Genomic DNA, 24,856 nt, shown 5'->3' with positions numbered 1-24,856 from the left:
TTAACTGGCTACTGGGCAAACGCAAAGTGTTCGGCTCAATATATATGCACCAGCCGTGTGTGTGAGCACTCGTACACGAAATAGAAAGGAAATGATGTGTTAGATACGGAGGGGATCCGAATACATTAGGATCCGGACAAGCGGACACAACGGACCCTTTCACGGGGATTCTGGGTTGAAACATTTCTTGAGGGTAAATTTGGAGAAATAGGCCGGACGTTTCTTTGTTGCCGAAGTTCAAAGAGATTTTTTTTTTTTTTTTGTTCTTTGTCAGCCCGACGTTGGTCAGGTGCATTAAACCGCGATCAGTACAATGGATTGGAGAAGGCGCTGGTTCCGCGGGTTGTGGCTCGCGTGACTCATGGCTTCAGAACGAGCTTCTGCGTGAACCTTCGAAGTTAACGTAGTTTGGCTTTCGAACCCATGAACCTGCCCACCCTTATATTAAACCCAGGAGGGACTCAGTGCAGGATTCGCTGAGCACTGATGTTGGGTGCTGCAGTGCAGTCACTGTGCCTCCGATGTCCATTACAGCACACAAGTAGTTCAAGTGTCTTACATCTGATGTAGGGGGATTAGACGGAGGCCCATATTAACAAAAAGGTGCTAAGCTTTAGCACGTCTTAACTCTCACTAATGTCAAAGGGAGTAAGGCATGCTAAAGCATAGCACCATTTAGTGAATATGGGCAAGAGGGAGTAGAACAGGGGTGGGCAATTATTTTGGATGGAGGGAAAAATAATAGTAAGCTTTGCGGGCCACTCACATTGTGTGTGGCCCGCAGAGCTTACCCCTCCTCCCCTTCTATCCTGCCGTCCACTCTCACTAGCTTCTCCCCTACATACTCTTCTTCTTCTCTCCTGCATCTCCCCTATCCTTTCTCTCTTACCCCCCCTCGCTCTCCGTCTCCCTTTTTCTCACTCACTCTTCCCCACTCTCCTTACTCTTGCCCTCTTCTCTTTTTTAATTATCCCCCTCACCCTCCCCTCTCTCCCATTCACTTCTTCCTCACTCAATTCTCACTCCTTTCCTTATCTTCTCCCTCACTTCTCTCTTCTCCCTCACATCTCACTTCTCTCACTCCCTTCTTTCTCACTCCCCTTCTCTTCTCCCTCACTTCTCTCTTCTCCCTCACATCTCGCTTCTCTCACTCCCTTCTCTTCTCCCTCTCTCTTCTCCCTGTCTCTCTTCTCCAACTCACTCTCTTCTCCCTCACTTCCCTTCACCCTCACTTCTTTCTTCATCCTCTCTTTCACTCCATTCGTCTCTATTCTCCCTCAATTCTCTCTTCTCCCTCACTTCTCTCTTCTCCCTCACTTCTCTCTTCTCCCTCACTTCTCTCTTCTCCCTCACTTCTCTCTTCTCCCTCACTTCTCTCACACTCTCACTCCCTTCTCTCTCACTCTCACTCCCTTCCCTCTCACTCCCTCACTCCCTTCTCTCTCACTCCCTTCTCTCTCACTCTTTTCTCTCCCCCCCTTCTCTCTCAGCCTCCTCCTTCCTCACTCCCTTCTCTCTCGCCCTGTACTTGTGATGTGGGTGGGGGAGGCAGCGGCAGAGGAGGCGGGACCTGTGTGGTGGTGATTACGGATGTTGGGCGCCGACTCCCAGTCGGTCCTGACACCTGCGTTCGGATCACCTATGCGGGTCTCCCGCTGCACTCCTGCCTGCTCTGCTGCTGCCTTCGCCGCCCGCGCCACAGGTAGAGGGCCGGGAAGCGGATCCCCAACCTGTGACCGGCCGCAGGCAGCCACCCCGCGGGCCACACGTTGCCCACCCCTGGGGTAGAGCTTTATGACAATAAAATAAAGAAATGGACACTACCCATTATAATCTGCGCGGCGAGTAACTCCTCTTGTACAGGTAACTCCGCTAATCTCAAGCTGGCACACAAAACACCTTCATACTTTGATACTAGTAAAAAGTCCAGGTAAGCATCACTTTCATGGCAAAACACGTTTTGTAACACATTGTAACACTGGTCCGAAAAAAAATCCTAGCAGATATCCCCGTTTATTTGCTTCCAATGTCTTCTAAACGCCTCATTGGCTAATTTGGGTTCTTTTTTTCTTAGAAAAATGATGCAGTAGGTAGGCCAGCAAGTAATGGAGATTCCCGGCGCCTTTATACACTGCGCTGCTCCCATTCTTCACCTCTGCCCTGTGACGTTTCTAGCCGTGCCTTTGCCTAGCCTTGTACAAGAAGTGTGTTGGACCATCATAAAAAAAAAAAGAAGCGAAATCAACAAATAAATCTGCACAGAAATTATGAATTTAATCCACATCCAATAATACCAAAGCAGCCTCATCAGGAAAAAAGGGAATTGACACAAACTTCCTACAGGAAACGCCAGTGTTGCTATGCCATTTGCTGTAGGAATTTGGTGTCAATTTACCTTTTCCGGGCGATGCGGTTTTGTATTATTGGATTAAATGAATCACTGTAGAATAAATGTACTTGTTGATTGGACTTTTTTTGAGTGCCGGCCCATCACACTTCTTGTAGATTTTCCTGTGCTCGACGGTGGCAGTACGGGACCTGAGCACCGACGGAGAACTAAGGCCGCGTCCAGGGTGAAGCTGCGCGATCATGCGTCACGCGATCAAACTCATAATCGCAATGAGTCTGTCCATCGTGCGCGCGCACCCGGCGCTCGGTGCTTAGCTGCTTGCAGAGACAAATTTGATTCTGCTGCTCGCCTGCGCGTCACGTGAGTGGTTCGCCCAAGGAGGGCGAGCAAGCTCTGTGACATCATGGCCGCGCCCCCCGACACTCTCCACCACATGCGCGCAACTAGCTGGCCAGGAATTGCCCGGGCAACCTGAGCGCCTGACGTCACAGCGTTCGAGCGCCAGCGCGCTCAGTTGCCCCCTGGGCGAGGCGTAGGTATTCTAAACCAGGCGTAGGCATGTTAAACATAAACATGCGTTTGCCTAGAAATGCCCCCGCTTTGCGCTTTTTATGAACGTGTGTGCTCTCTTCGCGCCGATTTCATTATTTATTTCACTTTTGTCTATTCGCACATTTACGAACGCGCTCGGCGCGGCTAGCATGGGTTTAATAACCCCGTGGCTGCCTCGGCCCTGCATTTTAGTCGAGCACCTGGGCGGCGCCCGACAATCACGCGTTGTAAAAGCCAAAGACGAAAACTGTAATTGTCCCTTTTTTTTTTTTTTTTTAAGCTGCAAAGAAAACGATTTACTTTCAACAACAGAGTGGGCTTACGGCGAGCGCTTTCTCAGCAGGCTCTCGTACTTGCTTTTGTGGATGTCAGATCCGCTTAACAACAAGTGCATTTATTAATATAATAAATGGCTTTTAATTTAGATTGAGAGTTTTCGAGTTTTTGATTCTTTTTACATTCTGGTACCTGCAGTTTCACTAAACGTTTTTTTTAATTTGTCTTTATTTAGGCGTATTTGACCAGGAAAGCTGCTCTTAGATACAGTCTGCCCCTTACCATCTTGAGTTGGCCGTTGTCATTAAAAATAAATAAAAAAATGAATGCGTTAAAATGAAAGATATTTAATGTCTTTAAAAAAACAACAACATTTAAATGAAGAAATAATCCAGTGCGACTTTCCAAGTAACATTTTATTTATGGAAAGGAGTATAGCCATCTTGTAATATGAAAGAGAGGAAGGGGCTTGCTCTTGAGCCAATCAGTAATGAGTATATTGAACCAGAGGGCCCAGAGCCGAACTCTGACCTTTTAAGATCCTGAGCTATGTCAAGTTTAAGAGGCCCCAAAAATTGAGCAATAAATGTATTGTTCTGACTGAAGGGATCATTGAAAATATAAACATGGAACTGAAATGAATGAAAGCATTATACGCGTGTTGTTATACTGTATACAAAGATGACGGCGCGAAGCTGCAATGAACAGGATTTGCCCATCACATTCATTTTAATATTAAAACATTTCCTTTAGTAATTTTTTGGAAAGCAAAATCATTGCTGGTTTCTTCAGATGATGAGCTACGAAGTTTGTCACTTTTGATGCACGTGACGCTATGGGTCATATCTGAACGGAAATGTCCATATTTACAGAGAATCTTCTTTTTCCCAGAACTTCTTTATTTATCATCGGATTTTAAAACCAGAAATGCATCATTCTTTTTCTATGTTTGAGGCCCCTGATATGGTGAGGCCCCTGATATGGTGAGGCCCCTGATATGGTGAGGCCCTGATATGGTGAGGCCCCTGATATGGTGAGGCCCTGATATGGTGAGGCCCCTGATATGGTGAGGCCCCTGATATGGTGAGGCCCCTGATATGGTGAGGCCCCTGATATGGTGAGGCCCCTGATATGGTGAGGCCCCTGATATGGTGAGGCCCCTGATATGGCGAGGCCCCTGATATGGCGAGGCCCCTGATATGGCGAGGCCCCTGATATGGCGAGGCCCCTGATATGGCGAGGCCCCTGATATAGCGAGGCCCCTGATATAGCGAGGCCCCTGATATGGCGAGGCCCCTGATATGGCGAGGCCCGAAGCTGTAGCTTAGTTAGCTTCTGCGTGCGTCCGGCACGGAGAGGATCCCAATGTTAGAACCGTGCAATATGCAGAACGGAAGACAAACAGTAGCACAGATTTGCTGCTTTAAGGCCTTTATTATACCAAGTGCTCCGAGGCGTCACCGCTATTCTGTGACGTCACCCTGCGCTGCCGCCGAGCAGCATCTTGATTATACTGGGGAGGGAGAGCAGAGGAGGCTCGGAGGCGTGGCGGAGGCGTGGCTGTGAGCGGTTTGCCCTCATTGGCTGAACCACTCGCGTGGAACGGCCGTCGCAAGAAAAAAACTATTTTGTCAGTCTCTTCCCCACTTGTCCGCCTTGCACTACGGCGCACTGCGACTGTCGCCAGCAGTATGAGCAGATTCATTGGATTCATGCCACTTGTTTGTGTGTCGTGTGGCGCCGTGTGCGTTTTTGGGTATAATCACGGCCTCAGACCAGAAGATTGAAGCTCTTGTGATACCCCTGATTATAATGATAGAAGCTAAAAAGTGCCAGATCCCTGCGCAGTATCTGCATTGTACTCATTATGGGGGCGACATTAGTTTGGCCGCAGTGGTGCAGCCAGGGAACCAGATGTTTGGGTTATTGGTGCATGGTGGAACCGCGGCTGCTTGGCAAGGAGCATCACATTACTTCATACATCAATTATTGTTATATTTACCTGTTTCATTTAAAAAAAAATCTTTCCAGAGATTCATTTGCTTTGGTTTCATGCTGGAAATATTCATGTGTATTTAATGTGTATAAGAGATGCTGCTGGGAAAGCGTCATTTAGCTGCCGAATAAACATTTATCAGCACATTTCAGAGGGAATGTAACCCTTGGCTAAGCAATGTGCTCCAGGTCCCACTGGCAGCCAAAGGGTTCTACAAATAGGTCATATTGTACAAATAGGTCATATTGTACAAATAGGTCATATTGTACAAATAGGTCATATTGTACAAATAGGTCATATTGTACAAATAGGTCATATTGTACAAATAGGTCATATTGTACAAATAGGTCATATTGTACAAATAGGTCTAATTGTACAAATAGGTCATATTGTACAAATAGGTCATATTGTACAAATAGGTCATATTGTACAAATAGGTCATATTGTACAAATAGGTCATATTGTACAAATAGGTCATATTGTACAAATAGGTCATATTGTACAAATAGGTCATATTGTTTAAAGTTCCTCGGTCTCATAAGTTTTAAAATAGCAGAAATTTTTGCTTTAACTGGATACAGTTTCCTTTTCCTCCAGAAAACCTTTTATGCCCCTTCTGGTTTCCCATTAAGTTCTGTATTATCTGCAAAGGTCTAATCCAGTCCTCACCTTCATGACTCTACATTCCTCTGCTCATCTCTGTATATAACAATACCCCTGCTCGTCTCTGTATATAACAGTACCCCTGCTCGTCTCTGTATCTCACTATACACCTGCTCATCTCTGTATATAACAATACCCCTGCTCGTCTCTGTATCTCACTATACACCTGCTCATCTCTGTATCTCACTATACACTGCTCATCTCTGTATCTCACTATACACTGCTCATCTCTGTATCTCACTATACACCTGCTCATCTCTGTATATAACAATACCCCTGCTCGTCTCTGTATGTCACTATACACTGCTCATCTCTGTATCTCACTATACACTGCTCATCTCTGTATCTCACTATACACCTGCTCATCTCTGTATCTCACTATACACCTGCTCATCTCTGTATCTCACTATTCACCTGCTCGTCTCTGTATCTCTCTATACCCCTGCTCGTCTCTGTATCTCACTATACACCTGCTCATCTCTGTATCTCACTATTCACTGCTCATCTCTGTATCTCTCTATACACCTGCTCATCTCTGTATCTCTCTATACACCTGCTCATCTCTGTATCTCACTATACACTGCTCATCTCTGTATCTCACTATACACTGCTCATCTCTGTATCTCTCTATACACCTGCTCATCTCTGTATCTCACTATACACTGCTCATCTCTGTATCTCACTATTCACTGCTCATCTCTGTATCTCACTATACACTGCTCATCTCTGTATCTCACTATACACTGCTCATCTCTGTATCTCACTATACACTGCTCATCTCTGTATCTCACTATTCACCTGCTCGTCTCTGTATCTCTCTATACCCCTGCTCGTCTCTGTATCTCACTATACACCTGCTCATCTCTGTATCTCACTATTCACTGCTCATCTCTGTATCTCACTATACACTGCTCATCTCTGTATCTCACTATTCACTGCTCATCTCTGTATCTCACTATACACTGCTCATCTCTGTATATAACAGTACCCCTGCTCGTCTCTGTATCTCACTATACACCTGCTCGTCTCTGTATCTCACTATTCACTGCTCATCTCTGTATCTCACTATACACTGCTCATCTCTGTATCTCACTATACACTGCTCATCTCTGTATATAACAGTACCCCTGCTCGTCTCTGTATCTCACTATACACCTGCTCGTCTCTGTATCTCACTATTCACTGCTCATCTCTGTATCTCACTATACACTGCTCATCTCTGTATATAACAGTACCCCTGCTCGTCTCTGTATCTCACTATACACCTGCTCGTCTCTGTATGTCACTATACACTGCTCATCTCTGTATCTCACTATTCACTGCTCATCTCTGTATCTCACTATACACCTGCTCGTCTCTGTATCTCACTATTCACTGCTCATCTCTGTATCTCACTATACACTGCTCATCTCTGTTTGTCACTATTCACTGCTCATCTCTGTATGTCACTATACACTGCTCATCTCTGATGTCACTATACACTGCTCATCTCTGTATCTCACTATACACCTGCTCATCTCTGTATATAACTATACACTGCTCATCTCTGTATCTCACAATACACCTGCTCGTCTCTCTCTGTATCACACTATACACCTGCTCATCTCTGTATCTCACTATACCCCTGCTCGTCTCTGTATCTCACTATACACCTGCTCATCTCTGTATCTCACTATACCCCTGCTCGTCTCTGTATCTCACTATTCACTGCTCATCTCTGTATCTCACTATACACTGCTCATCTCTGTATATAACAGTACCCCTGCTCGTCTCTGTATCTCACTATACACCTGCTCGTCTCTGTATGTCACTATACACTGCTCATCTCTGTATCTCACTATTCACTGCTCATCTCTGTATCTCACTATACACCTGCTCGTCTCTGTATCTCACTATTCACTGCTCATCTCTGTATCTCACTATACACTGCTCATCTCTGTTTGTCACTATTCACTGCTCATCTCTGTATGTCCCTATACACTGCTCATCTCTGTATGTCACTATACACTGCTCATCTCTGTATCTCACTATACACCTGCTCATCTCTGTATATAACTATACACTGCTCATCTCTGTATCTCACAATACACCTGCTCGTCTCTCTCTGTATCACACTATACACCTGCTCATCTCTGTATCTCACTATACCCCTGCTCGTCTCTGTATCTCACTATACACCTGCTCATCTCTGTATCTCACTATACCCCTGCTCGTCTCTGTATCTCACTATTCACTGCTCATCTCTGTATCTCACTATACACTGCTCATCTCTGTTTGTCACTATTCACTGCTCATCTCTGTATCTCACTATACACTGCTCATCTCTGTATGTCACTATACACTGCTCATCTCTGTATCTCACTATACACTGCTCATCTCTGTATGTCACTATACACTGCTCATCTCTGTATCTCACTATTCACTGCTCATCTCTGTATCACACTATTCACCTGCTCGTCTCTGTATCTCACTATACACCTACTCGTCTCTGTATCTCACTATACCCCTGCTCATCTCTGTATCTCAATATACCCCTGCTCATCTCTATCTCACTATCCACCTGCTCATCTCTGTATCTCACTATACACCTGCTCGTCTCTATCTCACTATCCACCTGCTCGTCTCTGTATCTCACTATTCACCTGCTCGTCTCTGTATCTCTCTATACACCTGCTCGTCTCTGTATCTCACTATACACCTGCTCGTCTCTGTATCTCACTATACACTGCTCATCTCTGTATCTCACTATACACTGCTCATCTCTGTATCTCACTATACACCTGCTCATCTCTGTATCTCACTATACACCTGCTCATCTCTGTATCTCACTATACACCTGCTCGTCTCTGTATCTCACTATACACTGCTCATCTCTGTATCTCACTATACACTGCTCATCTCTGTATCTCACTATACACCTGCTCATCTCTGTATCTCACTATACACCTGCTCGTCTCTGTATCTCACTATACACCTGCTCGTCTCTGTATCTCACTATAAACTGCTCATCTCTGTATCTCACTATACCCCTGCTCGTCTCTGTATCTCACTATAGAACTGCTCGTCTCTCTCTGTATCACACTACACCTGCTCATCTCTGTATCTCACTATACCCCTGCTCGTCTCTCTCTGTATCACACTATACACCTACTCGTCTCTGTATCTCACTATTCACTGCTCATCTCTGTATCTCACTATACACCTGCTCGTCTCTGTATCTCACTATTCACTGCTCATCTCTGTATCTCACTATACACTGCTCATCTCTGTATGTCACTATACACTGCTCATCTCTGTATCTCACTATACCACTGCTCGTCTCTGTATCTCACTATTCACTGCTCATCTCTGTATCTCACTATACACTGCTCATCTCTGTTTGTCACTATTCACTGCTCATCTCTGTATGTCACTATATACTGCTCATCTCTGTATCTCACTATTCACTGCTCATCTCTGTATCTCACTATACACCTGCTCGTCTCTGTATCTCACTATTAACTGCTCATCTCTGTATCTCACTATACACTGCTCATCTCTGTATGTCACTATACACTGCTCATCTCTGTATCTCACTATTCACTGCTCATCTCTGTATCTCACTATACCACTGCTCGTCTCTGTATCTCACTATTCACTGCTCATCTCTGTATCTCACTATACACTGCTCATCTCTGTTTGTCACTATTCACTGCTCATCTCTGTATCTCACTATACACTGCTCATCTCTGTATGTCACTATACACTGCTCATCTCTGTATCTCACTATTCACTGCTCATCTCTGTATCTCACTATACACCTGCTTGTCTCTCTCTGTATCACACTATACACCTGCTCATCTCTGTATCTCACTATACCCCTGCTCGTCTCTGTATCTCACTATTCACTGCTCATCTCTGTATCTCACTATACACTACTCATCTCTGTTTGTCACTATTCACTGCTCATCTCTGTATCTCACTATACACTGCTCATCTCTGTATGTCACTATACACTGCTCATCTCTGTATCTCACTATACACTGCTCATCTCTGTATGTCACTATACACTGCTCATCTCTGTATCTCACTATTCACGCTCGTCTCTGTATCTCTCTATACACCTGCTCGTCTCTGTATCTCACTATACACCTGCTCGTCTCTGTATCTCACTATACACTGCTCATCTCTGTATCTCACTATACACTGCTCATCTCTGTATCTCACTATACACCTGCTCATCTCTGTATCTCACTATACACCTGCTCGTCTCTGTATCTCACTATACACCTGCTCGTCTCTGTATCTCACTATACACTACTCATCTCTGTATCTCACTATACACCTGCTCGTCTCTGTATATCACTATACCCCTGCTCATCTCTGTATCTCACTATACACTGCTCATCTCTGTATCTCACTATACACCTGCTCGTCTCTGTATATCACTATACCCCTGCTCATCTCTGTATCTCACTATACACCTGCTCATCTCTGTATATCACTATACCCCTGCTCATCTCTGTATCTCACTATACACTGCTCGTCTCTGTATCTCTCTATACACCTGCTCGTCTCTGTATATCACTATACACCTGCTCATCTCTGTATATCACTATAAACTGCTCGTCTCTGTATCTCACTATACACTGCTCATCTCTGTATCTCTCTATACACCTGCTCGTCTCTGTATATCACTATACACCTGCTCATCTCTGTATCTCACTATACACCTGCTCGTCTCTGTATATCACTATACCCCTGCTCATCTCTGTATCTCACTATACACTGCTCATCTCTGTATCTCACTATACACTGCTCGTCTCTGTATCTCTCTATACACCTGCTCGTCTCTGTATATCACTATACACCTGCTCATCTCTGTATATCACTATAAACTGCTCGTCTCTGTATCTCACTATACACTGCTCGTCTCTGTATCTCTCTATACACCTGCTCATCTCTGTATCTCACTATACATCTGCTCATCTCTGTATCTCACTATACACTGCTCGTCTCTGTATCTCACTATACACCTGCTCGTCTCTGTATATCACTATACACCTGCTCATCTCTGTATATCACTATACCCCTGCTCGTCTCTGTATCTCACTATACACCTGCTCATCTCTGTATCTCACTATACACTGCTCATCTCTGTATCTCACTATACCCCTGCTCGTCTCTGTATCTCACTATACACCTGCTCATCTCTGTATCTCACTATTCACTGCTCATCTCTGTATCTCACTATACCACTGCTCGTCTCTGTATCTCACTATTCACTGCTCATCTCTGTATCTCACTATACACTGCTCATCTCTGTATATAACAGTACCCCTGCTCGTCTCTGTATCTCACTATACACCTGCTCGTCTCTGTATGTCACTATACACTGCTCATCTCTGTATCTCACTATTCACTGCTCATCTCTGTATCTCACTATACACCTGCTCGTCTCTGTATCTCACTATTCACTGCTCATCTCTGTATCTCACTATACACTGCTCATCTCTGTATATAACTATACACTGCTCATCTCTGTATCTCACAATACACCTGCTCGTCTCTCTCTGTATCACACTATACACCTGCTCATCTCTGTATCTCACTATACCCCTGCTCGTCTCTGTATCTCACTATACACCTGCTCATCTCTGTATCTCACTATACCCCTGCTCGTCTCTGTATCTCACTATTCACTGCTCATCTCTGTATCTCACTATACACTGCTCATCTCTGTTTGTCACTATTCACTGCTCATCTCTGTATCTCACTATACACTGCTCATCTCTGTATGTCACTATACACTGCTCATCTCTGTATCTCACTATACACTGCTCATCTCTGTATGTCACTATACACTGCTCATCTCTGTATCTCACTATTCACTGCTCATCTCTGTATCACACTATTCACCTGCTCGTCTCTGTATCTCACTATACACCTACTCGTCTCTGTATCTCACTATACCCCTGCTCATCTCTATCTCACTATCCACCTGCTCATCTCTGTATCTCACTATACACCTGCTCGTCTCTATCTCACTATCCACCTGCTCGTCTCTGTATCTCACTATTCACCTGCTCGTCACTGTATCTCTCTATACACCTGCTCGTCTCTGTATCTCACTATACACCTGCTCGTCTCTGTATCTCACTATACACTGCTCATCTCTGTATCTCACTATACACTGCTCATCTCTGTATCTCACTATACACTTGCTCATCTCTGTATCTCACTATACACCTGCTCGTCTCTGTATCTCACTATACACCTGCTCGTCTCTGTATCTCACTATACACTGCTCATCTCTGTATCTCACTATACACTGCTCATCTCTGTATCTCACTATACACCTGCTCATCTCTGTATCTCACTATACACCTGCTCGTCTCTGTATCTCACTATACACCTGCTCGTCTCTGTATCTCACTATAAACTGCTCATCTCTGTATCTCACTATACACCTGCTCGTCTCTGTATATCACTATACACCTGCTCATCTCTGTATCTCACTATACCCCTGCTCGTCTCTGTATCTCACTATAGAACTGCTCGTCTCTCTCTGTATCACACTACACCTGCTCATCTCTGTATCTCACTATACCCCTGCTCGTCTCTCTCTGTATCACACTATACACCTGCTCGTCTCTGTATCTCACTATTCAATGCTCATCTCTGTATCTCACTATACACCTGCTCGTCTCTGTATCTCACTATTCACTGCTCATCTCTGTATCTCACTATACACTGCTCATCTCTGTATGTCACTATACACTGCTCATCTCTGTATCTCACTATACCACTGCTCGTCTCTGTATCTCACTATTCACTGCTCATCTCTGTATCTCACTATACACTGCTCATCTCTGTTTGTCACTATTCACTGCTCATCTCTGTATGTCACTATATACTGCTCATCTCTGTATCTCACTATTCACTGCTCATCTCTGTATCTCACTATACACCTGCTCGTCTCTGTATCTCACTATTAACTGCTCATCTCTGTATCTCACTATACACTGCTCATCTCTGTATGTCACTATACACTGCTCATCTCTGTATCTCACTATTCACTGCTCACCTCTGTATCTCACTATACCACTGCTCGTCTCTGTATCTCACTATTCACTGCTCATCTCTGTATCTCACTATACACTGCTCATCTCTGTTTGTCACTATTCACTGCTCATCTCTGTATCTCACTATACACTGCTCATCTCTGTATGTCACTATACACTGCTCATCTCTGTATCTCACTATTCACTGCTCATCTCTGTATCTCACTATACACCTGCTCGTCTCTCTCTGTATCACACTATACACCTGCTCATCTCTGTATCTCACTATACCCCTGCTCGTCTCTGTATCTCACTATTCACTGCTCATCTCTGTATCTCACTATACACTACTCATCTCTGTTTGTCACTATTCACTGCTCATCTCTGTATCTCACTATACACTGCTCATCTCTGTATGTCACTATACACTGCTCATCTCTGTATCTCACTATACACTGCTCATCTCTGTATGTCACTATACACTGCTCATCTCTGTATCTCACTATTCACGCTCGTCTCTGTATCTCTCTATACACCTGCTCGTCTCTGTATCTCACTATACACCTGCTCGTCTCTGTATCTCACTATACACTGCTCATCTCTGTATCTCACTATACACTGCTCATCTCTGTATCTCACTATACACCTGCTCATCTCTGTATCTCACTATACACCTGCTCGTCTCTGTATCTCACTATACACCTGCTCGTCTCTGTATCTCACTATACACTACTCATCTCTGTATCTCACTATACACCTGCTCGTCTCTGTATATCACTATACACCTGCTCATCTCTGTATCTCACTATACCCCTGCTCATCTCTGTATCTCACTATACAACTGCTCGTCTCTCTCTGTATCACACTATACACCTGCTCATCTCTGTATCTCACTATTCACTGCTCATCTCTGTATTTCACTATACACCTGCTCGTCTCTGTATCTCACTATAAACTGCTCGTCTCTGTATATCACTATACACCTGCTCATCTCTGTATCTCACTATACCCCTGCTCGTCTCTGTATCTCACTATTCACCTGCTCGTCTCTCTCTGAATCACACTATACACCTGCTCATCTCTGTATCTCACTATACCCATGCTCGTCTCTGTATCTCACTATACACCTGCTCGTCTCTCCCTGAATCACACTATACACCTGCTCATCTCTGTATCTCACTATACACCTGCTCGTCTCTGTATCTCACTATTCACTGCTCATCTCTGTATCTCACTATACACTGCTCATCTCTGTATCTCACTATTCACTGCTCATCTCTGTATCTCACTATACCCCTGCTCATCTCTGTATCTCACTATCCACCTGCTCGTCTCTGTATCTGACTATACACCTGCTCATCTCTGTATCTTACTATACCCCTGCACATCTCTGTATCTCACTATACACCTGCATGTCTCTGTATCACACTATTCACTGCTCGTCTCTGTATCTCACTATACCCCTGCACGTCTCTATCTCACTATCCACCTGATCGCCTCTGTATCTCACTATACACCTGCTCGCCTCTGTATCTCACTATTCACTGCTCATCTCTGTATTGCACTATACACCTGCTTGTCTCTATCTCACTATACACCTGCTCGCCTCTGTATCTCACTATACACCTGCTCGTCTCTGTATCTCACTATACACCTGCTCGTCTCTGTATTTCACTATACCCCTGCATGTCTCTGTATCTCACTATTCACTGCTCGTCTCTGTATCTCACTATACCCCTGCACGTCTCTGTATCTCAATATACCCCTGCACGTCTCTGTATCACACTATTCACTGCTCATCTCTGTATATAACTATACCCCTGCTCGTCTCTATCTCACTATCCACCTGATAGCCTCTGTATCTCACTATACACCTGCTCATCTCTGTATCTCACTATTCACCTGCTCGTCTCTGTATCTCACTATACACCTGCTCGTCTCTGTATCTCACTATACACCTGCTCGTCTCTGTATCTCACTATACACTACTCATCTCTGTATCTCACTATACACCTGCTCGTCTCTGTATCTCACTATACACTACTCATCTCTGTATCTCACTATACCCCTGCTCGTCTCTGTATATCACTATACCCCTGCTCGTCTCTATATATCACTATACCCCTGCTCGTCTCTGTATATCACTATACCCCTGCTCGTCTCTGTATATCACTATACCCCTGCTCGTCTCTGTATATCACTATACCCCTGCTCGTCTCTGTATATCACTATACCCCTGCTCGTCTCTGTATATCACTATACCCCTGCTCGTCTCTGTATCTCAATATACACCTGCTCGTCTCTGTATATCACTATACCCCTGCTCGTCTCTGTATCTCACTATACACCTGCTCGTCTCTGTATATCACTATACCCCTGCTCGTCTCTGTATCACACTATACACCTGCTCGTCTCTGTATATCACTATACCCCTGCTCGTCTCTGTATATCACTATACCCCTGCTCGTCTCTGTATATCACTATACCCCTGCTCGTCTCTGTATATCACTATACCCCTGCTCGTCTCTGTATCACACTATACCCCTGCTCGTTTCTGTATCACACTATACCCCTGCTCGTCTCTGTATCACACTATACCCCTGCTCGTCTCTGTATCACACTATACCTCTGCTCGTCTCTGTATATCACTATACCCCTGCTCGTCTATGTATCACACTATACACCTGCTCGTCTCTGTATCACACTATACATCTGCTCGTCTCTTTATCTCACTATACACCTGCTCGTCTCTGTATATCACTATTCACCTGCTTGTCTCTGTATATCACTATACCCCTGCTCGTCTCTGTATATCACTATACACCTGCACGTCTCTGTATCTCACTATACCCCTGCTCGTCTCTGTATATAACTATACACCTGATCATCTACGTTTCTCACTATTCACCTGCTCGTCTCTGTATCTCACTATACCCCTGCTCGTCTCTGTATCTCACAATACCCCTGCTCGTCTCTGTATCTCACTATACATCTGCTCGTCTCTGTATCACAATATACCCCTGCTCGTCTCTGTATCTCACTATACACCTGCTCGTCTCTGTATATCACTATACCCCTGCTCGTCTCTGTATCTCACTATACCCCTGCTCGTCTCTGTATATCACTATACACCTGCTCGTTTCTGTATCTCACTATACCCCTGCTCGTCTCTGTATCTCACTATACATCTGCTCGTCTCTGTATCACACTATACCCCTGCTCGTCTCTGTATCTCACTATACACCTGCTCGTCTCTGTATATCACTATATACCTGCTCGTCTCTGTATCTCACTATACACTTGTTCGTCTCTCTCTGTATCTCACTATACACCTGCTCGTCTCTCTATATCACTATACCCTGTTCGTCTCTGTATATCACTATACACCTGCTCGTCTCTGTTTATCACTATACCCCTGCACGTCTCTTTATCTCACTATACCGCTGCTCATCTCCGTATCTCAGCGTAACCCATTGCATGGACGCAAATGGACAGTTTTTCGTCTCAAAAAAAAAAAAAAATCTCAATTTTAGAGTTGGTTAAAAATAGGCACAAAAGTTTGTTTACATGGGTGTCGTCAACAAGCGGAGCAGAGATATGTCTGTCCCTAATTTATTTAAATTAGCTCAACATGGGCGTGCTCGCGTTAAATAGCACCTGTTTTGAAGTGGCGCACAATGTATAGTTGTATTTACGATATTTCATTTATTTAAGACAACAATGATAAGAACCCAGAATTTGCAACATACATTTCCCGGAGCCGTGGCTGCAATTGCCGCTCTGTTGATGACATTGCTTTATATTCTTAAACTAAGACCCTGCAGAAGAAGGGGAAGAATGTATAGGTTCTAGAGATAATGCTTGATAACAAGGCAGGGGCGCTCAACCCCAGTCTCCAAGCTCCCCCCCTCTTCCCCCCGCCCCCTCAACAGATCAGGTTTTCAGGATATCCCTGCTTCAGTACAGGTGGCTCAATCAGTGACTCGGTTAAAGACTGAGCTACCTGTGCTGAAGCTGGGACTGATTGAGCCACCTGTGCTGAAGCAGGGATATCCTGAACACCTGACCTGGTGTGGGGGGCTTGAGGACTGGAGTTAAGCCCCCCTGTGATAAGATACCCCCGAATGCCTCACATCACCATGGTAACGTCTGAACTTATTCAGGCCGATTTCGAGACCAAAGTCTGAAATCGGGTCGTAATTTCAGAAATAGCGGTGGCGCAACACGAAAACGTTTTCCCGCGATTACGTCTAAACTCTAAGAGCGCAACATCTGTTGTTGACGCTATATAAACAGAATTGTATCTACCGATGATGAAATAATGACTTTTTTTTTTTTTTTGGTAGAAATAATTGAATAAAACGAATGTCTCCAGTAGCAGAAGGCGGGTAGAGAAAAGCTTTCTCTAATCCCTTTCCTGGTTAAAGAGGCATGTGGAGAGCTGGACGTATTGATCAACAGGACTTCAATGTCTGGCAGAGAAGGGATTAATGGCACGTTTTATGGTTTGACAACTGGATGCAGAGATAGCATCTCACACCCCCAGGAAGGAACTTCATATTGGTTTTGCTTCTGACTGGCGAAGCGTCCCATTTTATTGGACGTTTTCATGCATTTAGAACACATTTCTCACACCATGCTTCTAATCCAGCCATCTATTGTCATCTCGGTTCCTCCATACAAACACTGGATCTGCAGCTATCCCAAAACGGAGATCTTTTACTCGCTAGTATTGTGAGCTCCTCGCGACAGGGCGTTTCGCCATAAAATCACCAAACGTATGACCAGCTCTCTGGAATGTTATGACTAAGACGGTCCATTCCAGGGCTGGGCAACTCCACTCCTCAAGGGCGACCAACCGGTCATGGACTGAGCTATCGGCGAAGGTGTTTATTATGTGTACCTGGTGCCATATTAATATTATCACATTATTAATAATATTAATGCAGTGCGCTTTAAAATAATTGTCCTTCATCTCGCAGTTGGCCACAAAATTGGGGTCCATGAGAAGCTTCTCACCTTGTGATCCTTCACCCCATGTAATTTGTGTCTCTTTAGACCAGGGGTGGGCAACGCCAGTCCTAAAGGGCCACCAACAGGTCAGGTTTTCATGATATCCCTGCTTCGGCACAGGTGGCTCAGTCTCTGACTGAGCCACCTGTGCTGAAGCAGGGATATCCGTCAAATCTGACCTGTTGGCGGCCCTTGAGGACTGGACTGTGGAGGTGCAGTTGCGTATCAGTGAACAGGATACACGTTTCCATTTTCTGTTTACGACCGTATCGAATATAAGCAGCTGTTTTTCATGCAGGTCCGTATCATGGGAAGTTCTGGCTGATTTATTCCATGTAATTAAAAAGTGAGAAGAAAAAACCCGATGCAGAGAGAGAGAGATGCACAGCGATGCAGAGAGATGCAGAGAGATGCAGAGAGATGCAGAGAGATGCAGAGAGATGCAGAGAGATGCAGAGAGATGCAGAGAGATGCACAGCGATGCACAGAGATGCACAGAGATGCACAGAGATGCACAGAGATGCACAGCGATGCAGAGAGATGCAGAGAGATGCAGAGAGATGCAGAGAGATGCAGAGAGATGCAGAGAGATGCAGAGAGATGCAGAGAGATGCACAGCGATGCACAGAGATGCAGAGAGATGCAGAGAGATGCAGAGAGATGCAGAGAGATGCACAGAGATGCACAGAGATGCAGAGAGATGCAGAGAGATGCAGAGAGATGCACAGAGATGCAGAGAGATGCACAGAGATGCACAGAGATGCAGAGAGATGCAGAGAGATGCAGAGAGATGCACAGAGATGCAGAAAGATGCACAGAGATGCACAGAGATGCACAGAGATGCAGAGAGATGCAGAGAGATGCAGAGAGATGCACAGAGATGCACAGAGATGCAGAGAGATGCAGAGAGATGCAGAGAGATGCAGAGAGATGCACAGAGATGCAGAGAGATGCACAGAGATGCACAGAGATGCAGAGAGATGCAGAGAGATGCAGAGAGATGCAGAGAGATGCACAGAGATGCACAGAGATGCAGAGAGATGCAGAGAGATGCAGAGAGATGCAGAGAGATGCACAGAGATGCGCAGAGAGATGCAGAGAGATGCAGAGAGATGCAGAGAGATGCAGAGAGATGCAGAGAGATGCAGAAAGATGCACAGAGATGCAGAGAGATGCAGAGAGATGCAGAGAGATGCAGAGAGATGCAGAGAGATGCAGAGAGATGCAGAAAGATGCACAGAGATGCACAGAGATGCACAGTGATGCACAGAGATGCAGAGCTTCATATGTGTTTGTCATCTCGCTTATCTCACCTCAACTTGTACTATCGGCCCCTCTCACACTCGCAAGTAGTTGCGTGCAGACCTCAACTGAAATCTTGATACAGTATATTGAGGCTAAGGAGATTATTCTATGGGGAATTGCAGCCCAAACCGGCCTGACCACCTGCTTTTGGCGTATATAGAATAAGAGATGTAAGATGAGAATGACAAGCCAAAATGGCCTTGATACATTAACTCCTTTCAGTTTATTGATGTTCTGTGTCAGTATCTCAGCTGCAAAAAAAGGTCCAACCAAAAAAATAGCACCAGATTTATTAAAGGCAAAAATCTTATTGAAAGCAATAGTTTTTTTGCCCCAGTTTTAGACTTTGATAAATAGCCCCCTACATATTACATCTGTAACCTCTTCAGAAATGATTGTGTCACAAAACGAGTCAGGAAGGCAGCGGGTGCAGCAGGCAACGTTCTTCATTGTATTCTTAGTGGACAGCCAACATGTAAGTGATAAGTACTGAATATCCCCACACAATGGGTGCTGCTTTCTTAACTTCTACACTGGAGGATCCCGATCTCGGAATGTATTGCCCAAAACTAGGACTTTTATGGGCTCAAAGAGATAGTGCCCCTGAATTACTGGCGCAAACAACAATACATCTACGAGGGGATATGATAACTATATACAAATATAGGGGCAGTACAAGGTGCTTTCAAAAGAACTGCCCTAGGGCAGTACAAAGGACTCGGGGCCATCCCTTAAGGTTGAAGGAAAGGAGATTTCACCAGCAACAAAGGAAAGGGTTCTTTACAGTAAGGGCAGTTACAGTGTGCAATTCATTACCCATGGAGACTGTGATGGCAGATGTGACTTTATGAGGAATAGATCGGCTCATTACAATGGTTGACCAGTAAGAAATATATCGTTTAGGATTAGGTAGGGGAGTTATTCTTTGTAATACGCTCAGACCAGTGTTTCCTGCCACTGATAAACCTCTTCCCGTGTTTCTCTTCTTCCATTCCAGGTCAAAGTCTGGTTCCAGAACAGGAGAACTAAACAGAAGAAGGACCAGAGCAGGGACTCGGAGAAACGCTCCAATTCCACCTCTGAATCGTTTGCCACTTGTAATATTTTACGACTGTTGGAGCAAGGCAGACTTTTGTCGGTCCCAGCACCGCCTAATTTGCTCTCCCCTGGTCAGAACACCATGGGAACTGTGTCAGGAAATGGGTCGAGTCTGGGAACGTCAGGAAGCACCTCCCCCAGTATAAGCAGTACCCCTCCCGGGATAGGAGCCTTCACCCTCCAGGTCCCATCCTTAGCTTCCTCGTCTTCTCCAAGGTTACCCCCTTCTCTTTGTTTCCCTGGTCCTATATTGGGAGGGATACATGAAATACCCACAAGTTATGGACTGGGGAGCTCGGCTTTTGAGCCTTACACCCGTCTCGAAAGAAAAGACTGTGCTCCTAGCAAAAAGCCGAGTTCCTAAAGAAAGAAGGTTCATTGACATGAAGGTGTTAAAATCCACTGTATTTGCTTCCCGTAACACACCCAGTGACTGGTTTTGCAAGTGGAATTTCAAGACTGTTTACCAAATGTGTCTAGTGGTGTGTGTTTGTTTCACCGTGATAAAAAAAAATATATATCTGGTATGTGGAGGTATATACGGGACAATCGGAAGGTCTTTTGATGCATTCAGTTCGGAGCACCAGTACAATTGGTTCTAACCAGTTTTAAATTATGGATACTCACTCATGCACATGGCTCAATACTACACATCATCATGAACCTTATGTAGTCATGGGCCAGTATTCTGAGAATTGGGTCAGCTATATGCGCTGTCTCATTATATTATTATTCTCAAGTGAGTGAGGTTATTGGGGGGGGGGGGTTGACTAAAATGAGCAAACAAGTATCATGACACTGTGCTAAGTAGTTATGGGCTGCACAGAAGATGAAAATCAATTATTTATCCCATTACACTGTGGGTATATGAAGCTCAGTAAGTAACCCTTTAAATACTGTAACCATGGATCGCTCCTTCGAAAGCAGATATGTGGTGAATGCAGGATAATAAAATGACACTGTCCTTGTCCCCACCTCTCTCGGGTTCTCATGTCTCTCTCATGCCTTACTTATTGTTTTGATGACATAAGGGAGGTCGGTAAGACTAAAGAAACTGTCAGGAAATGAGCCCGGAGTTGCCAATATCCCATAGTCTATTATATTGTGAGTCTTTTTCTCTCGGCCATTCAGGTCCCTTCCAAGTCCTCTCTTGGATATCAGAAATGTGAGTCTGCACAATGTCCATCAAGTGAATGCAGTGGTCTTATAGTGAGCACTTATCCCGCAAAGCACAGATACCGGATGCTGATTAATCGAACAAATATTTCAGTCACTCCATGGTGTTCACCACTACAATGTTCTGACAATCCGTTGTCTATTGCAATCCGTGGTATATATAGGATGACATTAATATGAATCATTTTCTCTGCTTTGAAGAACTTACATTCTTATTTTTGGTTCCCGAGGCACAGGGAGATGCCGTGACCTGCCCAAGGTCGCAAGGAGCATCTCCTTCCATTCAATGGACATTGGCCCTTTTTTAGAAAGCGGTATAATGCATAAGGCAGTGGTTCTCAACTTCAGTTCTTAAGATCACCCAGCAGGTCAGGTTTTCAGGATGTTCCAGCTTCAGCAGTCTTCGACTGAGCCACTGATTGAGCCACCTGTGCTGAAGCAGGGACTGAGGGAGCCACCGGTGCGGAAGCAGGGACTGATTGAGCCACCTGTGCTGAAGCTGGGACATCCATAAAACCTGACCTGTTGACGGGTCTTGAGGGATAGAGTTGACAACCCCTACCACAGGCTATCTTCCAGCACCGGAAGCTGTTTCTATGGCAGTAAATGACTAATTATTATTATTAAGCAAACATGTGCCATTATCCTTTGCATTTATACTTACTGGTTCACCGCATGGGGATACCTAGTTTATTAAAAGAAAAGCAAACCCAATGCCAAACCATGCTGGGGAACATCGCTTACCATGTATTCTGCACTGACAACAGAGTGTAAAAAAACATCAACTAAATCCAAACAATCACCTGCAATCTATCACTTGTTTGCACTTAACCTTTAATTTATATCCTGCAGAGAGCACTTCCAGTGTGAAGATGTGCGGTTTCTATTGTGTTAACTATCCCTCATCTTAGAAAAACTTATCCCCAGATTGGCATTGGTCCATAACTCATGCCCAACTCACCTGATGTTTTCTAGTAATTGGTAGAGTCTTCTCAAGTCATAACAAGACAACAAGGCCATTCGTGACCGGGCCACAGGTCTGCGTTATTCTACAGTAGTTACTGACCTGGATCCATTCGTTTATTCACTCTCTACCTGGTATCTATTTTTGGACAGACAGCTTTTGAAACCCAGAACCATGCTGACGGCCAGTACACCTCTGTTTAACATTGCCAGAAAGGATTCGTGATAATTAAACGTTACACATGAAGTCTGATTTCTCCTTCCATCGCAATTTCTCATGGCAAGAGGCAGAATTAGGCTTTGGATATCAGTAAACCATGTAAATGGCATGGATAAAACAATCATATTCATTTAGCCATTTTAAATGGTCGGCATGTCAAGTCTTGGGGATGGGTGGGGGACCTTAAACGGTAGGATTTAAGTTGTGGACTGTGTTTTAAAGAACAACATTAGATTTTCTTACAATATGGCCCATGAGAACTGTGTATTATGAATCGTGGTAAAGCACTTTGGGGCAGGTATCAAGCTCAATGTAAAATAATATAAAAGAAGTCCCCGATGGTGGCAATTACAGTGTAGGGTTGTTGATCTGTCTAGATGTCTTGTGGCCAGTCCCAAACTCTCTTACGTCCTCTGAGAAGCAAAATTCCTGTTGTGTTTAATTTTAAGGACAAAGAGTATTCTTGTGCTTGGTACTAAAAGGTGTTTCAACAAATATTTTTATCTTCATTCTCACAAAATAAAACTTGTCTGCTTTCAGTAACTTGGGATTCTGTCGAGCGTTCTCTTCACTCCTTTGGGAAAAGAAAAACATGTTTATTGTGATTATACAGACTGATAACATTGCTGTCTTGGATACTCCATACCACTTTACTGTAGTCTACAAGCTATCGTTCACTTCAGCCCCTACTCGGTAAACTTATCCTGGATATATTCGTGTGGCATCTTTTTCCTGCAAAAGCTACGGTTTAATCAAATGGTGGGAACCTCTACCCCAAGGAACACATGCAGCCTTAGAGATGAATACAATGGTCCCTTCAGCCTGTGAAGAACTTTATATGATGACTTTTAGTCCTGTTTCTTATGGTCTCAACAGTGTTTGGGTTGCTGTAGTTTCAATTTGTTATAATGTATAGGCACAGTCTCTGTCAGATTGGAAATACTGCTCATAAACAGCTTTGGTTAACCATCAGATGGTCCATGACAGTTCTGAGACACCAGGGTAATCCTGCATTGCAGAGCACGCCAGTCTTTCCCACTGAATATAAAAAAGTACAGGCATGCCCCGCATTAACGTACGCAATGGGTACAGAGCATGTATGTAAAGCGAAAATGTACTTGAAGTGAAGCACTACCTTTTTCCCACTTATCAATGCTTCGGTACAGGTAGGGAGCCGGTATTGCTGTTCAGGACGTGCTGACAGGTGCAAGCCCGAGCTGCAGTTTGTCTATTGGGCGAGGGGAATCAGAGCGTCCCTACTATGGTGGTCTGTAGGGCAGAATAAGTGTCCGTACTCGCGAAGCGAGCGTACGGACACAGGGGTACGGGGCTATGGAAAATATGTCCTTACTCGTGAGTGTACTTAAAGTGAGTGTCCTTAAACCGGGGTATGGCTTTAGAGATGGGCGAATACGTCCAAATCTGTTTCCCGGATCTTCTCGCATTTCCCCCCCCCCCCCCAAGATCTGTATCGCGGTGTAAAATCCGCGGACGGATGTGGTCGGTTTTAATCCGCGCGGATTCATCAAAATCCGTCATTGGATACCAACCCGTGGAGGGATTTGTAGGATCCAATCCGTATAGTATTCCGCGATCCGTTGGCAGAGTCTTAAGAATCCACCGACGGATCGCTGAATCTGCGGATTGGATCCTGCAAATCCGTCCCCGGGTTGCGGAATCCGCGGAGTGAATTGGTGATATAATTTTCAAAAATCCGCAAAACGCGAATTGCCTTTTTTGAGATTGATCCGTGGAAATCTGCGGACCAAAAGGGATCCGGTCGATCCGCTGCGGATCCCAATCCGACCCACCACATGTGCCCATCTCTGATGAAGAACAGCATTGTCCATTCTTGAACAAATCCTGCGCGGCATAGGAGACATTCAGTATTTTACCCGGTGGTAGCCATATACACCTTTTCGGCCATGGAGGGCATTGTAGGTATTTTTTCATCTTTTTACTATAATGGTTCAACTTTTGTTGACCTTTGGCATACCTACACATGGCATGGTCCATTACTAGCAGGACTATCTAAGAGTGGCCATCACGAACTAAACCTCAGATTTCAGAGGCTGGAATGGACCAAGACAATTACATTTACATTGTGCACTGCAGCACTGTATCTGAAAATAATAGGATTAATATCATTAATAAATCAATCAAACATATTAGGCCATATTTACTAACAAATGCAGGTTCAT

The 24,856-nt window shown here is 44.6% G+C and overlaps 1 protein-coding gene across 2 annotated transcripts in view; it reads left to right on the top strand.

Moving 5' to 3' along the window:
* VAX2 (ventral anterior homeobox 2) overlaps positions 1–23,916 on the top strand; it is an 82,245-nt gene extending 58,329 nt beyond the window's left edge. Inside the window, exon 3 of one of the 2 annotated variants that reach the window (XM_075572976.1) lies at positions 20,196–23,916. In XM_075572976.1, coding sequence (XP_075429091.1) covers positions 20,196–20,660 — 465 coding nt within the window. In that variant the 3' untranslated portion in view covers positions 20,661–23,916. The remainder of the gene's footprint in view (positions 1–20,195) is intronic. The other variant, XM_075572968.1, reaches the window with a different exon arrangement.
* The last annotated feature ends 940 nt before the right edge of the window (positions 23,917–24,856 follow it).

Source organism: Ascaphus truei, chromosome 1 (assembly GCF_040206685.1).
Source record: "Ascaphus truei isolate aAscTru1 chromosome 1, aAscTru1.hap1, whole genome shotgun sequence".
NCBI classification, from domain to species: domain Eukaryota; kingdom Metazoa; phylum Chordata; class Amphibia; order Anura; family Ascaphidae; genus Ascaphus; species Ascaphus truei.
Note: the sequence above shows the minus strand (reverse complement) of the source record. Positions and strands in the feature narration are given on the sequence as shown.